Below are 15,892 nucleotides of genomic sequence, written 5' to 3' on the forward strand. Positions count from 1 at the left end.
ACCTTACTGTGCATATGTACACACACAAATAAATGTAATAAAAATTTTAAGGTTAGCCAGGTGGTGGTGGTGCACACCTTTAATCCCAGGACTTGGAAGGCAGTGGCAGTCGGATCTCTCTTGAGTGTGAGGGCAGACAGGGCTACATGGAGAAACCCTCTCTCAAAACCCCAAATAATAATAATAATAATAATATAAAAGAAATAAGATTTAAAAATTTAAGTTTATAATTTTACTTTTTTAAGTTTATAATTTGGTAAAAGGTAATAGTAAAGGTGATCAACAAATTCACACACAGTCCTATTTTTAGATTTGATTCAAGTGAAGTAGAAACTGAACATGAAATTGCCCTATTAATTGAAAACAGTTCAAGTGTTTTTCATCTGGTAGGTGGATAATACACTGAGATACTTTAATACAGTGGAATGAGTTTACTATTAAAAATGGACAAACTGAGGCTGGAGAGACAGCTTAGGGGTTAAGAGCACTTAGTACTCTTGTAAAAGATCCAAGTTCAGTTCCCAGAACCCATGTAAGCAACCAGCTGCCTCTTACTCCAGGGGATCTGATCCTGCCCTCTTCTGGACTCCACAGGCACCTGCACTCACATGTGCACAGGCACACATAATTTAAAATAAAAAATAGGGCTGGAGAGATGGCTTCATGATTAAGAGCATTTATTGCCCTTGCAGAGGATCTGGATTCTGTCCAGTACCCACATGGTATCTGTAGCTGTCTGTACTCCAGTTCCTGGGAATCCAAAGTTCTCTCTTGATCGCCTAGGCACTGATTTGGTGTTATGCATACATACATGCAGGCAAAGCACTCATGCCTGTAAAATAAATCTAAAAAAGTAAAATCTTTAAAAAAAAAAAAAGAGACAGACTAGATGCTTCTTTTCTTTTCTTTCTTTCTTCCCTTCTTTCTTTCTTTCTTTTTTTTTTTTTTGGTTTTTCGAGACAGGGTTTCTCTGTGTAGTCCTGGCTGTCCTGGAACTCTGTAGACCAGGCTGGCCTCAAACTCAGAAATCCGCCTGCCTCTGCCTCCCGAGTGCTGGTATTAAAGGCGTGCGCCACCACTGTCCGGCTAGATGCTTCAATCCTACATAGAATGGGGAACAAAATAATCACAGGAGGTAGAGGGAGGGAGGGACCTGGAAGGGAGAAAGGAGGGGAGGGGGAAAAGGGGAAACAGGAACAGGTATTGGAAGAGATAGAAGTACAGAGGGTCAGATAATTGAATAGAAACATGTAGCAGAGGGGCATGGGGAACTGGGGTTAGTCACTAGAAAGTCCCAAACTCCAGGGAAGCGAGAGGCTCCCAGGAGCCGATGACAATGACTTTAGCCCGTCCAAAGGAAAGATGGAGACAAAAAATGGAACAGAGACTAAAGGAAAGGCCATCCAGAGTCCACCCTACCTAGGGATCCATTCCATCGGCAGACACCAAACCCTCACACTATTGCTGATGTCAAGAAGCGTTTCGTGACAGGAGCATGTTATGGCTGTTCCCTGAGAGGTTCTACCAGCATCTGACCAAAACAAATGCAGATACTCACACCTAATGACTGAGTGGAAGGATTGACTACTGTTTACATGTTGCAGTATGGATGAATGTTAGATGTATAATTCTGAATGAAGGAAGCCATATTCATACCAGTGAAATGGTAGTAAAGACGCTTGCTGACAAGTCTGATAACCTGAGTTTGATCCCCAGGACCCACATGGTAGAAGGAGAGAACGGACACTCAAAAGTCGTCCTCTGACCTCTTATCTATTCATTGAGCCATGCCCCCACTCTTGTACACACACACACACACACACACACACACAAACACACACACACAATTTATAATGGAAAGTAAGCTACACTCAAAGCAGCTACAGACCGTATGATTCCATTCTTGTATCAGTCTCTGATGGGCATATCTATCAAGATGGAAAATGTAAAAATGTATCTGTGGTTACTGGAAGAGTAGGAGAAGAGAGGAGGATGAAGTTTAGAGAGATAGTGGGATCCTATATATTGATTTTGGTAGTATTAAACTATGTATTTGCTGGTTTCCTAGAATCATCTATGCGAATGATACCTTGGGTCTTTTTGTTTGATTGTTTGGATGCTTGCTTGGTTGGCTTGGTTTGGTTTAATTTTTGGATTTTTGAAATAGAGTTTCTCTGTGTAGCCCTGGTATCCTGAAACTTGATTTGTAGACCAGGATGGCTTCAGCATAGATCCACCTGGCTCTACCTCCCAAGTACTGGGACTAAAGGCATATGCCACCATGCCCAGCTATTATTTTTAAAGCATTAAGCATAAATATTATACTATGCATTTGGTCTATAGGGATAACCACTGCTCGAAAGAGGTGTTCTTGTGACTTCTAGCCTTGTCAGAATCTGGTGTGCTTGTTCTCCAGTGATATGAGAGGAGTGGCAGACATCTCATGACTGCTTATGAAGGAGAAGTGTGCCAGCTGTTAATCTCAGAAGGTCATTTTCTCATTTTGGCCAACGAAGGACAGTACTCCTAAAATAGAAAGAGACTGGCAGAAGAAGACAGGTGCTTTGTAGCAGTCTAGTACTTTAAAGTCTGTCCTGCACTCCCTTCTAATTGCATAGTACTGCGGTCATCAGGGATCGGTACTGCCAGTAGCAATTAACGCACTTTCTTTGGCATGGTGGAAAATGTTTTAGACGAGTAAATGATGACTGCGTTAGGGGCCAGCCTTCTCTTGCCAGTTCAGATCCTGTACTCTCATGGACTTAGCTGTTACTAAGTGCACTGTAAAGCTTAGTGACGATACCTAACTTGTCCTGCTCCAGATGCTGCTTTAAAAAATCTGTGTATAGGGCTGGAGAGGTGGCTCAGTGGTTAAGAGCACTGTCTACACAATTCCCAGCACCCACATGGCAGCTCACAACTCTGTTACTCCAGTTCCAGGGAATTCAACACCTTCACACAGACAAACATATACAAGCAAAACACTAATGCACATAAAATAAAAATAAATAGACCATTCTTTAAAAAAAAAGTGTGTGTAAAATTGTATGTATGTTTGATGCATGTGTATGGGCTGGGGTACATGTGAAAGTCAGAGGACAGCTTCATGAAGTCTTTTCTCTCCTCCCACTTTTACATGGGTTCTGAGGACCAAACTCAGGTCATCAGGCTTTTTCAGCAAGCACTGAGCCATCTCACTAGCCTTCCAGATGCTTTTTTATCTTTAAATGGGGATAACAATACATATCGTGGGCTGTGGTGAAGAGTAAGTGTCAGATACTGAGACTTACCTGGCATCTAGTAAGCACAGTCTAATTGTCAGCTGGTATTATTATTGCAAGGAGTGGAACCAATGACCCTTTGTCATGTCTTTTAATAACTGGGCTGAGTATATGGGAGAAGTAACGGGAAACTACAAGACAGCAGACAACCACCACCACCATCATAACCATCACCCTTTGTATTTAAATCGCAAGACAGGGTAGAGATAGTGAATGTTGGGATTGTTGGATTAGGATTCTGGTCAGCATCCTACTTACTTTGTGACTCTGGACTATATACTTCAGGAATATACCTCCTTTTTTCTGTTTTACCAATTCAAAATATAAAATGACTTCAGAAACTTACAGTTTGTAAGCTTATTAGATAGAATAGCCACAGATGCTAACTTTACTATGGAAGACAATAAAAGATTCTTGGAGTATTGGCTATTTGCCATTTAAAACATGAAGCAGATTACTTTTGTAAACATAGTTTTTGCCACTCAGTTTGGGTGGCCAGTACTTAGCAGTTTAGAGAGGAATCTGAAAGTCTGAAGGTAGCTCCAGTTCCATTTCCTCTATTTCACTCCCTCAAAGGAGGACAGATTTTAGAGCTTAAGTTTGCATGCAAATATTGGTAATCTGTCTCTGCTCATTTGCTCAGTGCTTATGGGTGTGTACTTCAGTTGAAAGCACAGGCATGTAGAAAAAAGATCATGAGGAGAATGGTCATTTCATTATACTTTGCTGTTGAGCAAAACTGATGTGACTATTTCTGCCCAATTAGGAGCTCTTGTCCCTGGCAAAACGGAAGCGCAGTGACTCTGAGGAGAAGGAGCCTCCTGTGAGCCAGCCTGCAGCCTCGTCAGATTCAGAGACGTCCGACAGTGATGATGAGGTGGGTGTGGAGGAATTAGGCTTATATGATTGGCAAGCATTTGATGAAGATTCCTGACTTGGTGATACTGATTACTTTGCTTCCTTAAACCAAGACCTGTAACCCAAGACCTATAAGAACTTGGTGGGGAAAATAAATTTTGTGAGCAAAGCTCTAAATTATGGTGACCATTCTTTATTGTAGAAGGGCTAAGCATTAGTCTCTTTCTTTCTTTCTTTCTTTCTTTCTTTCTTTCTTTCTTTCTTTCTTTCTCTCTCTCTCTCTCTCTCTCTCTCTTTCTTTCTTTCTTTCTTTTTTAAGATTTATTTATTTATTTATTTATTTATTTATTTATTTGAGTGCTTTATCTGTATGTACACTTGGATGCCAGAAGAGGGCATCAGATCCCAGTATAGATAGTTGTGAGCCACCATGTAGTTCCTGGGAATTGAACTCGGGACCTCTGGAAGAGCAGATGGTACTTTTAACCACTGAGCTATCTCTCCAGGCCCCCTAGTCATTTTTTTTTTTAAAGTTATCTTTTAAATACTGCTTTTATGTTAGAAAACAAATTCTAAGTCAGGCATTGTGATGCATGCCTATAATTTCAGCATTTGGGAAGCTGAAGCAGTGGGATCAAGAGTTCACTGCAGCTTGAGTTATATAATAGAAAATGTATACAGAAAAAATGTATATGCCATATTTATTTTAGTGATAAATACTTTGAGACACAAAGCTTTCTTTGGGGAGGTTGATAGGCCATCCCTGAAAGTAATGATATTGACTTTAGAGGAAGGTAAAAAGCAAGTCAGACAGCTGTTGTTGCCTAAACCAAGGCAGTTTTCACAAATTGTCCAGTAGCAAAAGCAAAGCTTTGAACGACCCAGACTATGAGTGGAAGACAAGGGATAGGTGTTCTCAATAGACTTAAGAGCGTTTCCCTTATGTGGTTTCCTGTACTGAGGGAGAGAGGGAGAGACTGTCCTTTTGTTCAGTCTCTTACTCTACAGTCTAAGAGAATACTTTTTTTTTTTTTTTAAACTTTATTTATTTATTTATTATAAGTACACTGTAGCTGTCTTCAGACACCCCACAAGAGGGCATCAGATCTCATTGCAGATGGTTGTGAGCCACCATGTGGTTGCTGGGATTTGAACTCATGACCTCTGGAAGAGCAGTCAGTGCTCTTAACCACTGAGCCATCTCACCAGCCCTAAGAGAATACTTTTAACAGTAAATTTAAAAATGTTTATTTAATAACATGAAGTTTAATTAATATAAATAGTATTTACCAGTTCTCATTGTATGTAAATTGAATGCTTGCAGTCTGATTGACTATAGTAATCTCTTAGTGTTAAATAATTCAGTAGAACTAAAATTGCTTTCTACAGCAAGAATTAGTAAATGTTTATCCTTTTGCCAGTGCTGATCTATTACAAAATTTGTGAGGCCTATGAACTAATTTAATTTTGAGTTTTGTGTTTGTTTTTTTTTTTTTTTTTTTTTTTGGTTTTTCGAGACAGGGTTTCTCTGTGTAGCCCTGGCTGTCCTGGAACTCACTCTGTAGACCAGGCTGGCCTCGAACTCAGAAATCCACCTGCCTCTGCCTCCCAAGTGCTGGTATTAAAGGCGTGCACCACCACTGCCTGGCCGAGTTTTGTGTTTTTAGTGCATTAACAATACAGGAAAATCTTTGTTTTGTTACTGTCTGTTTTGAGATGGTATCTTCCTCTGCTATAGCCTTGGTTGGCTGGGGACTCAATATAACTGAGGCTGGCCTTAAACTCCTGAGCCTCCTGTCTCTATCTCCCAAATTTTGGAGTTAGAGGCCTGTACCACCACCCTACCCTTTATCCTTCCTGACTTGCACAAGATTAGAGCCATAGTGTGTGTTAAATTATGTCCTGATAAATCTTTATAGTTAGGGTTCCCTTTGTTCTAGTTACATAAATATTCTCTACCTTAGCCAAGCGTGGTGACTTTAACATTGGAGAGGCTGAGGCAGGAGGAGCTTGAATTTGAAACTAGCTGGGACTGTATATTAAGATCCTCTCTCAAACAAATGAAACCACTTAAACAAGACAATTCATCACTCTACGTCAGTTGTTTATGTATTTAAGGGAGAACAAGCTCAACTGTTAGCTTGTACCCTGTCTACCATGGAAAGAAATTTGGAGTGGCTTTTCCCTCTCTAAGATTGTTCTTTTAAGTTTTTTTTTTAAAAATTGAATATCTGTGTGTGCATGTGAGTATCTTGAGTGCAAGTGCCTGCAGGGACCAGAAGACAGCATTAGATCCCCTTAAGCTGCAGTTCCAGGTGCTTATGAACTACCTGATGTTGGGTCTGGGATGAATGCCAGCCCTTGTCAGAGCAGCAAAGCTGTGTTAACCACTTAGCCATTTCTTCAGTAACCCACAAAATGTTCTTAACCTCTACTGCTCTCCCTCCCCCAGGGCTTATTGTAGCTCTGTGTGATTGATGGGGAATAGCAAGTTCTGTGTTAACTATTCTGAAAGATCGTCTTTCCACCTACCCAGTATAGAGCACTTCAAAGTTAGAGCAAATGTTTTGCTACTTTGGATAGTGAGGAGGTAACATAAAGTCTTTTTTTTTTTTTTTCCATTTTCATTCTACTCTGGCAGGAGAGAACTCAGTGATAGCACCATGATCCAGAATTATGCTTGCTGTAGATAGTTTAGGTTGGGTAGGGGATTCTTGAGGGATCCATGAAATATGAGATTTGAGATAGAGGCTATTGACTTTTTTCTTTGCCATAATGAATGTGCATCCACACATCTGTCTACGGAAAAACAGTACTGTGCTATATTTGTTTCTGCTTTGATTTTTGCATCTTTCCTATTTGCAAACCAGCCTTTAAAATTTTTTGGAAGCTGGGCAGTGGTGGCACATGTCTTTAATTCCAGCACTTAGGAGCCAGAGGCAGGCGGATTTCTGAGTTTGAGGACAGCCTGGTCTACAGAGTGAGTTCCAGGACAGCCCGGGCTATACAGAGAAACCCTGTCTTGACAAAAAAAAATTTTTTTTTTGGTTGTTGAAGTGCCCACCCTCAGTGAGATGGAACAAACATGTGCCAGAAGCTCCCTGGAGTTTTTAAAATATGCTCCTTTATTTTTGTCTGTTTCCTTATTCGTAGGTTTGATGCAGCAGTCTTCCTGCCTCCACCTCCCACGTGCTGGGATTATAAGTATAAGCCCACCATACCTGCATACTTTTGTCATTAGTTAGACATGAGTATATGTATAAAGAAACGTTTTGGTCCTCTTAGATTTTATAGTACAGAAAATTGATGAGAACAGTTCATTTTAAATTTTTTAAAATTTTATTCATTCTGTATGTGAATGAGTGTATTCTATGTGTGGGTACCCTTACCATGATGCACATGTAGAGGTCAGAGGACAACTTACAGTAGTTCTTTACTTCCTCTTGTGGGTTTCAGGAATTAAACTCAAGTTACCAGGCTTGGTAGCACATGCCTTTACTTGCTGAGCCACAAACCAAGAACAGCTAATTTCAAGGTCAATGGGAGCTTGATATGGTGCCACAATTTATAATCCAGCACTTGGGAGGCGGAGGCAACATGATCAAGAGTTCAGGTCATCTTTGCCTACATATAAAGTTGAAGGCCAGTCAAGCTGAATGAGACTCTGTCTTGTAGGAGCTTCTGAGGTGGTTAATGAATAGTTTATCACAAGGAGTAAAGCACTCTGATTTTAGAGCAAGAGAATAGCTACTTGATTGATACAGAGATGGGAAATGAAGAGAAATTATGACAGTTTGTCATTTAGAGGAAGATATATGCACTAGACAGCTAGTATAAGATTTAGTAGGTGAGAGAATAACTGGATGTTCTGTGCGTAATATTTTTAAATTACTTAGAAACTCTAAGTTTAGTAAATATATTGTTGCATTATTTGGGGTAAAGATTCTTGAGATACAATAAAAATTGCCAAGGCTTTTTCAGTTACATGTAGACCAAGCCTCAGAAACTGGAAAGAATGACTGAATGTCATGATGCTTTGACTTCAGCACACAAAAGGAGCCTTAGTGGAAATTCTGATTTTCTTTTTCTAACATAAAATAGTATATTGAATTTTGTTAGAACAAGGGTTTTGTTTTGTTTTAGAGACGGAGTCTCCCTATGTAGTTCTGACTGTCCTTGAACTTGCTATGTAGACCAGACTAGCCTCAAATTTACAGAGGTCTGTCTGCTTCTGCCTTCTGGATGCTAGGATTAAATGAGTGCCCCACCACTCTGTGTTGTTTTGTTTTGGCTTTTTGAGACAAGGTTTATAATAATTTTGTATTTATTTATGTGTATGTGTGGTATGAGTCTGAGTGCAGTACTTGTAGAATCTAGAGACAGCAGATCTGGAACTGGACTTAAGCACCTCATGTGGGTGCTGGAATCAGGGCTTCTGTGAGAACAGTGTGTACTTTCATTCAATGGGCCCTCTCTCTAGGCTAAGCTGAACTTCTGATCTTCATGTCATCTGCTGGCGATCAAAACTTGGGTTTCCTGCATGCTAAGTAAGCATTCTACCCACTGAGTTCCTCCCACAGCTAGAACATGGTTTATAATGGGATTGGAACCTTTATTATTCTGTCTCCTTTTAGTCTCATGTTACCCATAGTAAGTGGTCAAGTCACTGTGTCACTTGTATTTTATATATAAGAAACAGACGGCCGGGCAGTGGTGGCGCACGCCTTTAATTCCAGCACTTGGGAGGCAGAGGCAGGTGGATTTCTGAGTTCGAGGCCAGCCTGGTCTACAGAGTGAGTTCCAGGACAGCCAAGGCTACACAGAGAAACCATGTCTCGAAAAACCAAAAAAAAGAAAAAGAAAAAGAAACAGACACAGGTTAAATGCTTGGCTCTTTTCCAGTTCTTTTGACCCAGTTCCAGGACTGTTTGTTACTAGTCTAGCTGTTATTCTTGAACATTAGAGATCATCTGGATTCCTGTGTTCCTCAGATAAGAAAATAGAGACTTGAACTGTTGACAGCTAGCAACAGAGCTGCCCTTCACTACTGTCTCAGTCCCGGAACAAATCATGAAATATAGCTCATTCCTTTACTTCATCTTTCCTGGAGAAAACATCAAAACGTCAGTTCTGTCCTGTTTGCCCTCGCTTCATCTACTGTTTCACTCTGACAGTGACAGACTTCATTTGTTTTCTGTTGGGAGTCAGAAGAATAAAGATTTTGAAGAGGCAGGGAAACAGTCTCTAGCATAAAGGCTGGAATAAGATATTTCTGCATCATTTCTCTTGCCACAAAGTCTTAACTGTCTTCTTTATACTTTAATAGAATCTGTACTTTGGGAGAGTGGGTATTGCACCAATATTTGATATATGTGCTTAGGCCAAAAATCATAGGAATATCTGATTTATAGATTTAATGTAAAATGCTGCAAATATGATCTACTCTCTAAGGGCAAAAAAAAAATATGTCTTTGGATGATTTTTTTGTTTTGTTTTGTTTTTCGAGACAGGGTTTCTCTGTGTAGCCCTGGCTGTCTCGGAACTCACTCTGTAGACTAGGCTGGCCTCAAACTCGGAGATCCGTCTGCCTCTGCCTCCCAAGTGCTGGGATTAAAGGCGTGTGCCACCACCACCCAGCGTCTTTGGATGATTATTGGAACTCTCTGGAGTCTTCTTGAAATTCTCAGACTTTAAGTATTTACCTTTGGGTAGTAGAAATACAAATGGTTCTCCACACTTAGGTGCTAGGAACTGAACAGAAGGCTTTGTACTCCGAGTATTTTATTGTCAGGTGCACACCTTCATCTGGAAATTTGTGGGTTTTTTTTTTTAAGAGTTTTTATTAAGTTTTTGTGTGCATTCATGTGGGCAGGCATGAGTCACAGCAGGCATGTGTAGGTCACTCCTTTCAGGAGTTAGTTCTCTGCTCCCTCTGTGTGGGTCCTTGAGATTGAATAGGTTATTAAGCTTGGCAGCAGGTTCTCTTACCTACTGAATCACTTCACTGGCCCCAGAAATTTATTTTTAGGTATAGCATTCTGTAATGACCCGTTCTACTCCACATTTGGGGGCTACTTTGTCCCAGCCCGAGCTGCTGCTCCGGTCTGCGGGTCAGGGTCTAGCAAGAGAGAGAGTGAGGATGGAAGGGCAAGAGACATGAAGAATGGAGACAAGACAGAGTCTGGTCAAGTCACCTTTATTGAAAGGAAATCCTGGGTATATATAAGCATAAGCAGGGGAATGCAGTTGAAGACACTTTACCGCATGCGCCTTGTAGCTTGGGGCATTAAACAACAAAACAAGATATATGAGAAAAACATGATGTTTATCAGAGTGTGCTCAGCTATTGTGGGCTGTTGAAAACAAGTCTCTTGTCAGGGTATATGGCTCGAGATGGCTGCAAAGATGATAGCTGCTTTCTGCTAGGAGTCGGCTCCCAACAGCGTTCTAATTCCCCTAAAAGGTCACGGATTGCATTGATTGGCTATTTTCCTTTGATGTCATGGAGGTCCCTGAGTTGGGTTCATGGGAGGGTGGGCATGCAGCTTTGTATTTTTTTTTGAAAATTGTTGAAAGAAAAACAACCAATACCCTTTTCACATTTAGGTTTAGCAAAAAGCCCTCTTTTAAATGAGCATTTAAATTTCTTCTGTTTTAACACTTGTCTTTTGTTCTTTCCCATAAGCAATGTCTTATGCATCAGATGGGAGGCAGTTGCTGGGCTCAAGTTTAGGCAGAGAGAAAGAGAGTGGAAGGACGGACAAGGAAGCCAGTGGGTTCACTAGTGTGACTCTACTTTAGGTAGTTTTTGCTCTGGTCAGAGCCCACCTCTCCAGCAAATCCATAGTTTGGTTCTGTTGCACATTAGAAACCCACACCTGTAGGCAAAACTAGACCCAGGCACTCTGGCTCACATGTGAGACCCTTTTACTCTAAAGTGCCTCACATTTCTGTTGAGGAGTCCAGAATGCCCAGACACTGTTTGGGAAAGGTGGATTGAGGCCATTTTCTTAACTGAGAATAGATACAGAGTACTGTGTGCATTTTTGTGCTGTTTCTTATACCAAGAACCAATGGAACAGTGTACATTATTGATTCGAATATTGTCAGAATAGAAATTTGGTGTAGTTTTAGTTCAGGTAACAAATACTGAACATTGTGGACTGTTTTGAATTCTTCTTTTTTTTGTTTTTGGTTTTTGGTTTTTGGTTTTTCGAGACAGGGTTTCTCTGTATAGCCCTGGCTGTTCTGGAACTCACTCTGTAGTCCAGGCTGGCCTCGAACTCAGAGATCCACCTGCCTCTGCCTCCCAAGTGCTGGGATTAAAGGCGTGTGCCACCACCGTCCAGCTCAGTTGTTTTATTTTCATTCCCCATTAAATGAAAAAATAAATGGCAATTAAAGTAATTGTTTCACAGGTATAACTCAACACTCAGGAGAAGTGCCAGTTTGAGTTCTACCTGGGCTCTGTAGGAAGACTTGGTCTTTAAAAACAAAACAAATCATCTTCAACAGTGTTTTTATCGAGATTAAGTGAGAGTGTGAGTCTTAGGGATAGCCTCTGTGGGAAACTAATTAAGATGCCTACTTCTCCAGAATTACCAAAACAACAGAAACTATCCATCATAAATGTCCTGATCGTAGTTGAACTAGGTTTATCATCCGTCTAGAGTAGGAGCAAAGATGCTGTACTTTTGCTAAATAGTAGATGTAGAAATTTTAGTTTACAGAATTGAATTGTCTTTGCTGATGAAAGGGTCATTATAATTTAGTACACATTCCCTGTAGAATGAAAATTAAAAAATAGCCTACAACTCACCATTTTGTTTTTCAACTAAAGTTATTCTAAAACAGCAGGTTAAAACATCAAAAGACTTTTTGGCTAGGATTGAGAGCATGTGCTGCCTATTATTTTAGTGACCAAATTTTAGGTTCCTTAAGTTTAGAAGTCCAGAATCTCATGTTTATGATTTAATGAAACACTGTTACAGCATTATCTAGACTACTTAAAAAAATATATGTATAGGTGTTTTGCTTGCATGTATATGTTGCATGTGCAACACTTGGGTGCCTGGTGCCATGGAGGCCAGAAAATTACAGTGGATTTCCTAAAATTGGACTCAACACATGGATGTGATCTACCATGTGGATGCTGGAAACTAAACCATGATTCTCTGAAAGAGCAGCCAGATTAACTTTGGAGTCACCTCCAGTCTTCAGTCTTTATGATATTGCAGTCAGTAAAATGCCTGCCATGCAGGCATGAAGACAGGAGTCCAAGTCCCTAGCACCCACATAAAAGCTGGAGGTGCACATCTATAACTTTCCCACTGGGGTCAATGAAGACAGGTCAATCCTTGGAGCTCCCTTCCAGCAATCTCAGTGAGAGACCCTGTCTCAAACACTAAAGTGGAGATCAGTACAGAAACAGATACTTGACACTGACCTTGGCTTATACGTGCACAAGTATACAGATGCTCTCACGTCCACATGGACTGTACACTACCACAGCAAAGTAAAGAAAACATCAGGAAGCAGGAGACGCTGGAGCACAGTGTATTGAGTTAATTCTCTGTTCCAAATCTAGTTCTGCACTAACTAGCAATGGGACTTAGTGCTTATCTTTGTGGCTGAATTAGGTTCTCTGCAAGAACAGTATGGACTTATAACTGTTGAGTTGTCTCTCCAGCCTCACAGTCCAGATTTTTTTTTTTTTTAAACAAGATTCAGTATTCAGACTTAACAGTCTAACTTTACTTCCTGCTTCCTTGGAGTTGCCCCAATGCTATTATTCATGCCAAAGGATGGCTCTTGTCCTTTCTCCCTATGGTTTTTGTTGTTTTCTCCTGCAGAAAGTTCTCTGTTTTCCTGAGACCCACACGAGTGCTCAGCTATCCTGTGTACTCTAACCCAGCATGCCAGCCCTCAGCATTTGGTGTCATCTCTGACACAGAAAATAGGAAAAGTTGTTTTCTCTTGGTTTCGTGTTTGTTTTTAAAAACACAGTCTCATTATGCAGCTCCAGACTAGCTTCAAACTCAGAAGCCTCCTGCCTCCCTTTCAAAAGTAGTAGTATTATAAGCGTGTATCACTTCATTAAAGTGCCTAGTTCTATTTCAATTTTCCTTTTTCCCCTCCTTATAGTGGACATTTGGGAGCAATAAAAATAAGAAGAAAGGAAAAGCCAGAAAAGTAGAGAAGAAAGGAGCCATGAAGAAGCAAGCCAACAAAGCCGCCTCCTCGGGCAGTTCAGACAGAGACAGCTCAGCTGAGAGCTCAGCCCCCGAGGAAGGTGAGCCCAGCACCCAGCCCAGCAGGAGTCGTGAGAAGGGAAAAGGAAGGGTCCTGTGGGTCCTTAATACCAAAGGGTTGGTTAGGCTGCTGAAGTGTGACCATAGATCTCCTGCATTAGGCTCCTCTCAATCTTGAATACTTTCTCTTCTTTTTTTCTGGGAAATTCTTGCTCTGACTGAGAAGGGAAATCTTTGAAACAGATACCAAGTCCCATAGAAAATATTTCTCCATGAAGATAATTCAGGAATTTTACTGTTTTTGTCAATAGTAGTTTGACAGCTGAACTTGTTCAAGGACTAGAATAGTAAACTTTGTTTGTTTGTTTGTTTTTGGCCAAAAAATGGCCTAACCTGGTTTTAAGCACTTGTCTATGAATGCAAGTTAAGTCAAACAAATTCTGGTATAACTGATGATCTAATACCCATTAGTAATGCATGTTGTCTTTTTTATTTTGTTGTTTTTGTTTTTGTTGTTGCTATTCATGTCAAACTGGCCTTGTCCTCTCTATGTGGTCCAGGTTGGCCTTGAACTGGTGATCTTCTGGTCTCAAACTTCTGAGTCTGAGAAAAGGAAAAAAAGAATGCAGAATTATCGAAGTCTAGTGGATGAGTTTGAATTTGTGGAGAACAAGATATTCATGTCGTCTAAAAGCATTGCCTAGTACATACTAGCCTTTGAACAGAAAAACCTAGGCGTAGCATCTAACCATGTAATCCAAATTATCAGTGCCAGTAGCCACAGACTGGTGTCACATACTTCTGGTGTGACACTAAGATGGAAGGCAGAGAAGCGTGCTGGGTCGGGGGGGGGAGGGGGAAGGGGAATTATACAGCAACACCGAGGCCTAGCATAGGTTCCCCAGCCAGGACTGCACAGTGAGAAAGAGGAACAGCAGGAGGAAAAGGAGGAGGAGGAATGAAGGTGGCTTTTTAAAAGCTTTTGGACTGTAGCTTAGTGGCAGCCCACTGGTCTGTCATGCTCAGAGCCCCAAGTTTGACCCACAGCACCATGAAGGTAGGAACAGCAAAGGACATAAATAACTTTTATAATATGTTTGCCAAATTCATAACCTGAACGTTTTTTGACAGAACAAACCAACTAAGCCAGATTAGAGGATAAGTGTTGCTATTAAAACTTAATGAAATAAAGTTTATATTTAAAATTTAGATTCTCAGTTGCACTACTCATATATTTAATTTGTCTGTCAGCCACCCATGACTATAACCATTCAGATGAAGAATTATTAATTTATAAAAAATACAGGCTGAGGTGGGGAGATGGCTCAGTGGTTGAGAGCAGTAGACTCTTACAGAAGACCTGAGTTAGTTTCCCAGTAAATCACAAGCACCTGTGACTCCAGCTCCAAGAGGATTTGATTTGATACCTTAGCTTCTGAAGGCACTGCATTTGTGTGCATCCCCACACAGACATACATACTTATAATTAAAAACAATAAAAATAGAATAAAAATTAAAAGCACAGGTTTATTCACTCATGACATAAAGACTGAGGTGTTTAAGATAGGGCATCTGCATTGCAGCTTTCTAACTGGTGGGGACTCTACAGACTCCAGAGGTAGACAAGGTGAACAAGCTTTTAATCTCAACACTTGTGAGGTAGAAGCAGGACAGTCTGGTCTATATAGAGAGTTCAAGGACAGCCAAGGCTACACAGTAAGATGGGTTTATTAGTTAATTTTTCCATTGCTGTAATAAAACAAGGGAGAAAAGGTTTATTTTTGCTCACAGTTCAGGATATAGCCCCTCATAGGGGCAAGGCATGGTGGCAAGAGCATAGGCAGTCGGCTGCAGTACATCTACTGTCAGGAAGAGATGAATGCTGGTGCATAGCTCCTCTTCTTTGTTTTGTGCATCCAGGTTTTAAACTCAGGGAATAGTGCCACTCACTTTTAGAGTTGGTTTTCTCACCTCAGTTAACCTAATCAAGATATCCCATTATCAGCATACTTAGAAGCTTGTCTTCTGTCTTCTGTATGATTCTAGATTTAGTCAAGTTGATAGAGTAAGCTATCACATTGTGTTTCATTACCACCTCGAATAATTCTGTTAAACAATATAGTAGGCTTTAATTCTACAAAATTGGAATGGTGTTGACAGACAGAGGCTAATCTAAGCTTGGTGGTATAGCCCTGTAAGTCCCAGCTGCTCAAGAGGCTAATAAGAGAGTGCAATCATATGAACCCAGAATTTGGGGGCCAACTTGGAAACACAGTGAGCCTCCAACTCAAAACAAAGTTAACTGAGCTTGCTAGGTGGCTCAGTAGGTCAAGATGCTTGCCACCAGGAGAACTTGAGTTTGACCCCTGGAGCCTCAAAAGTTAGGAAAATACTGACTGTGACCACCACACATGAGCTCTTATATTCTCTCTCTCTCTCTCTCTCTCTCTCTCTCTGACCACCACACATGAGCTCTTATATTCTCTCTCTCTCTCTCTCTCT

General features: G+C 40.7%; 1 protein-coding gene across 1 annotated transcript in view; it reads left to right on the forward strand.

The window, feature by feature from the left end:
• Positions 1–15,892, forward strand: part of Rtf1 (RTF1 homolog, Paf1/RNA polymerase II complex component) — a 57,902-nt gene that overhangs the window by 11,906 nt on the left and 30,104 nt on the right. The window contains exons 2-3 of the mRNA XM_028767080.1: positions 4,048–4,158; positions 13,284–13,431. Coding sequence (XP_028622913.1) covers positions 4,048–4,158; positions 13,284–13,431 — 259 coding nt within the window. The remainder of the gene's footprint in view (positions 1–4,047; positions 4,159–13,283; positions 13,432–15,892) is intronic.

This window comes from Grammomys surdaster, unplaced genomic scaffold (genome assembly GCF_004785775.1).
Source record: "Grammomys surdaster isolate TR1022 unplaced genomic scaffold, NIH_TR_1.0 170, whole genome shotgun sequence".
Classification (NCBI taxonomy): domain Eukaryota; kingdom Metazoa; phylum Chordata; class Mammalia; order Rodentia; family Muridae; genus Grammomys; species Grammomys surdaster.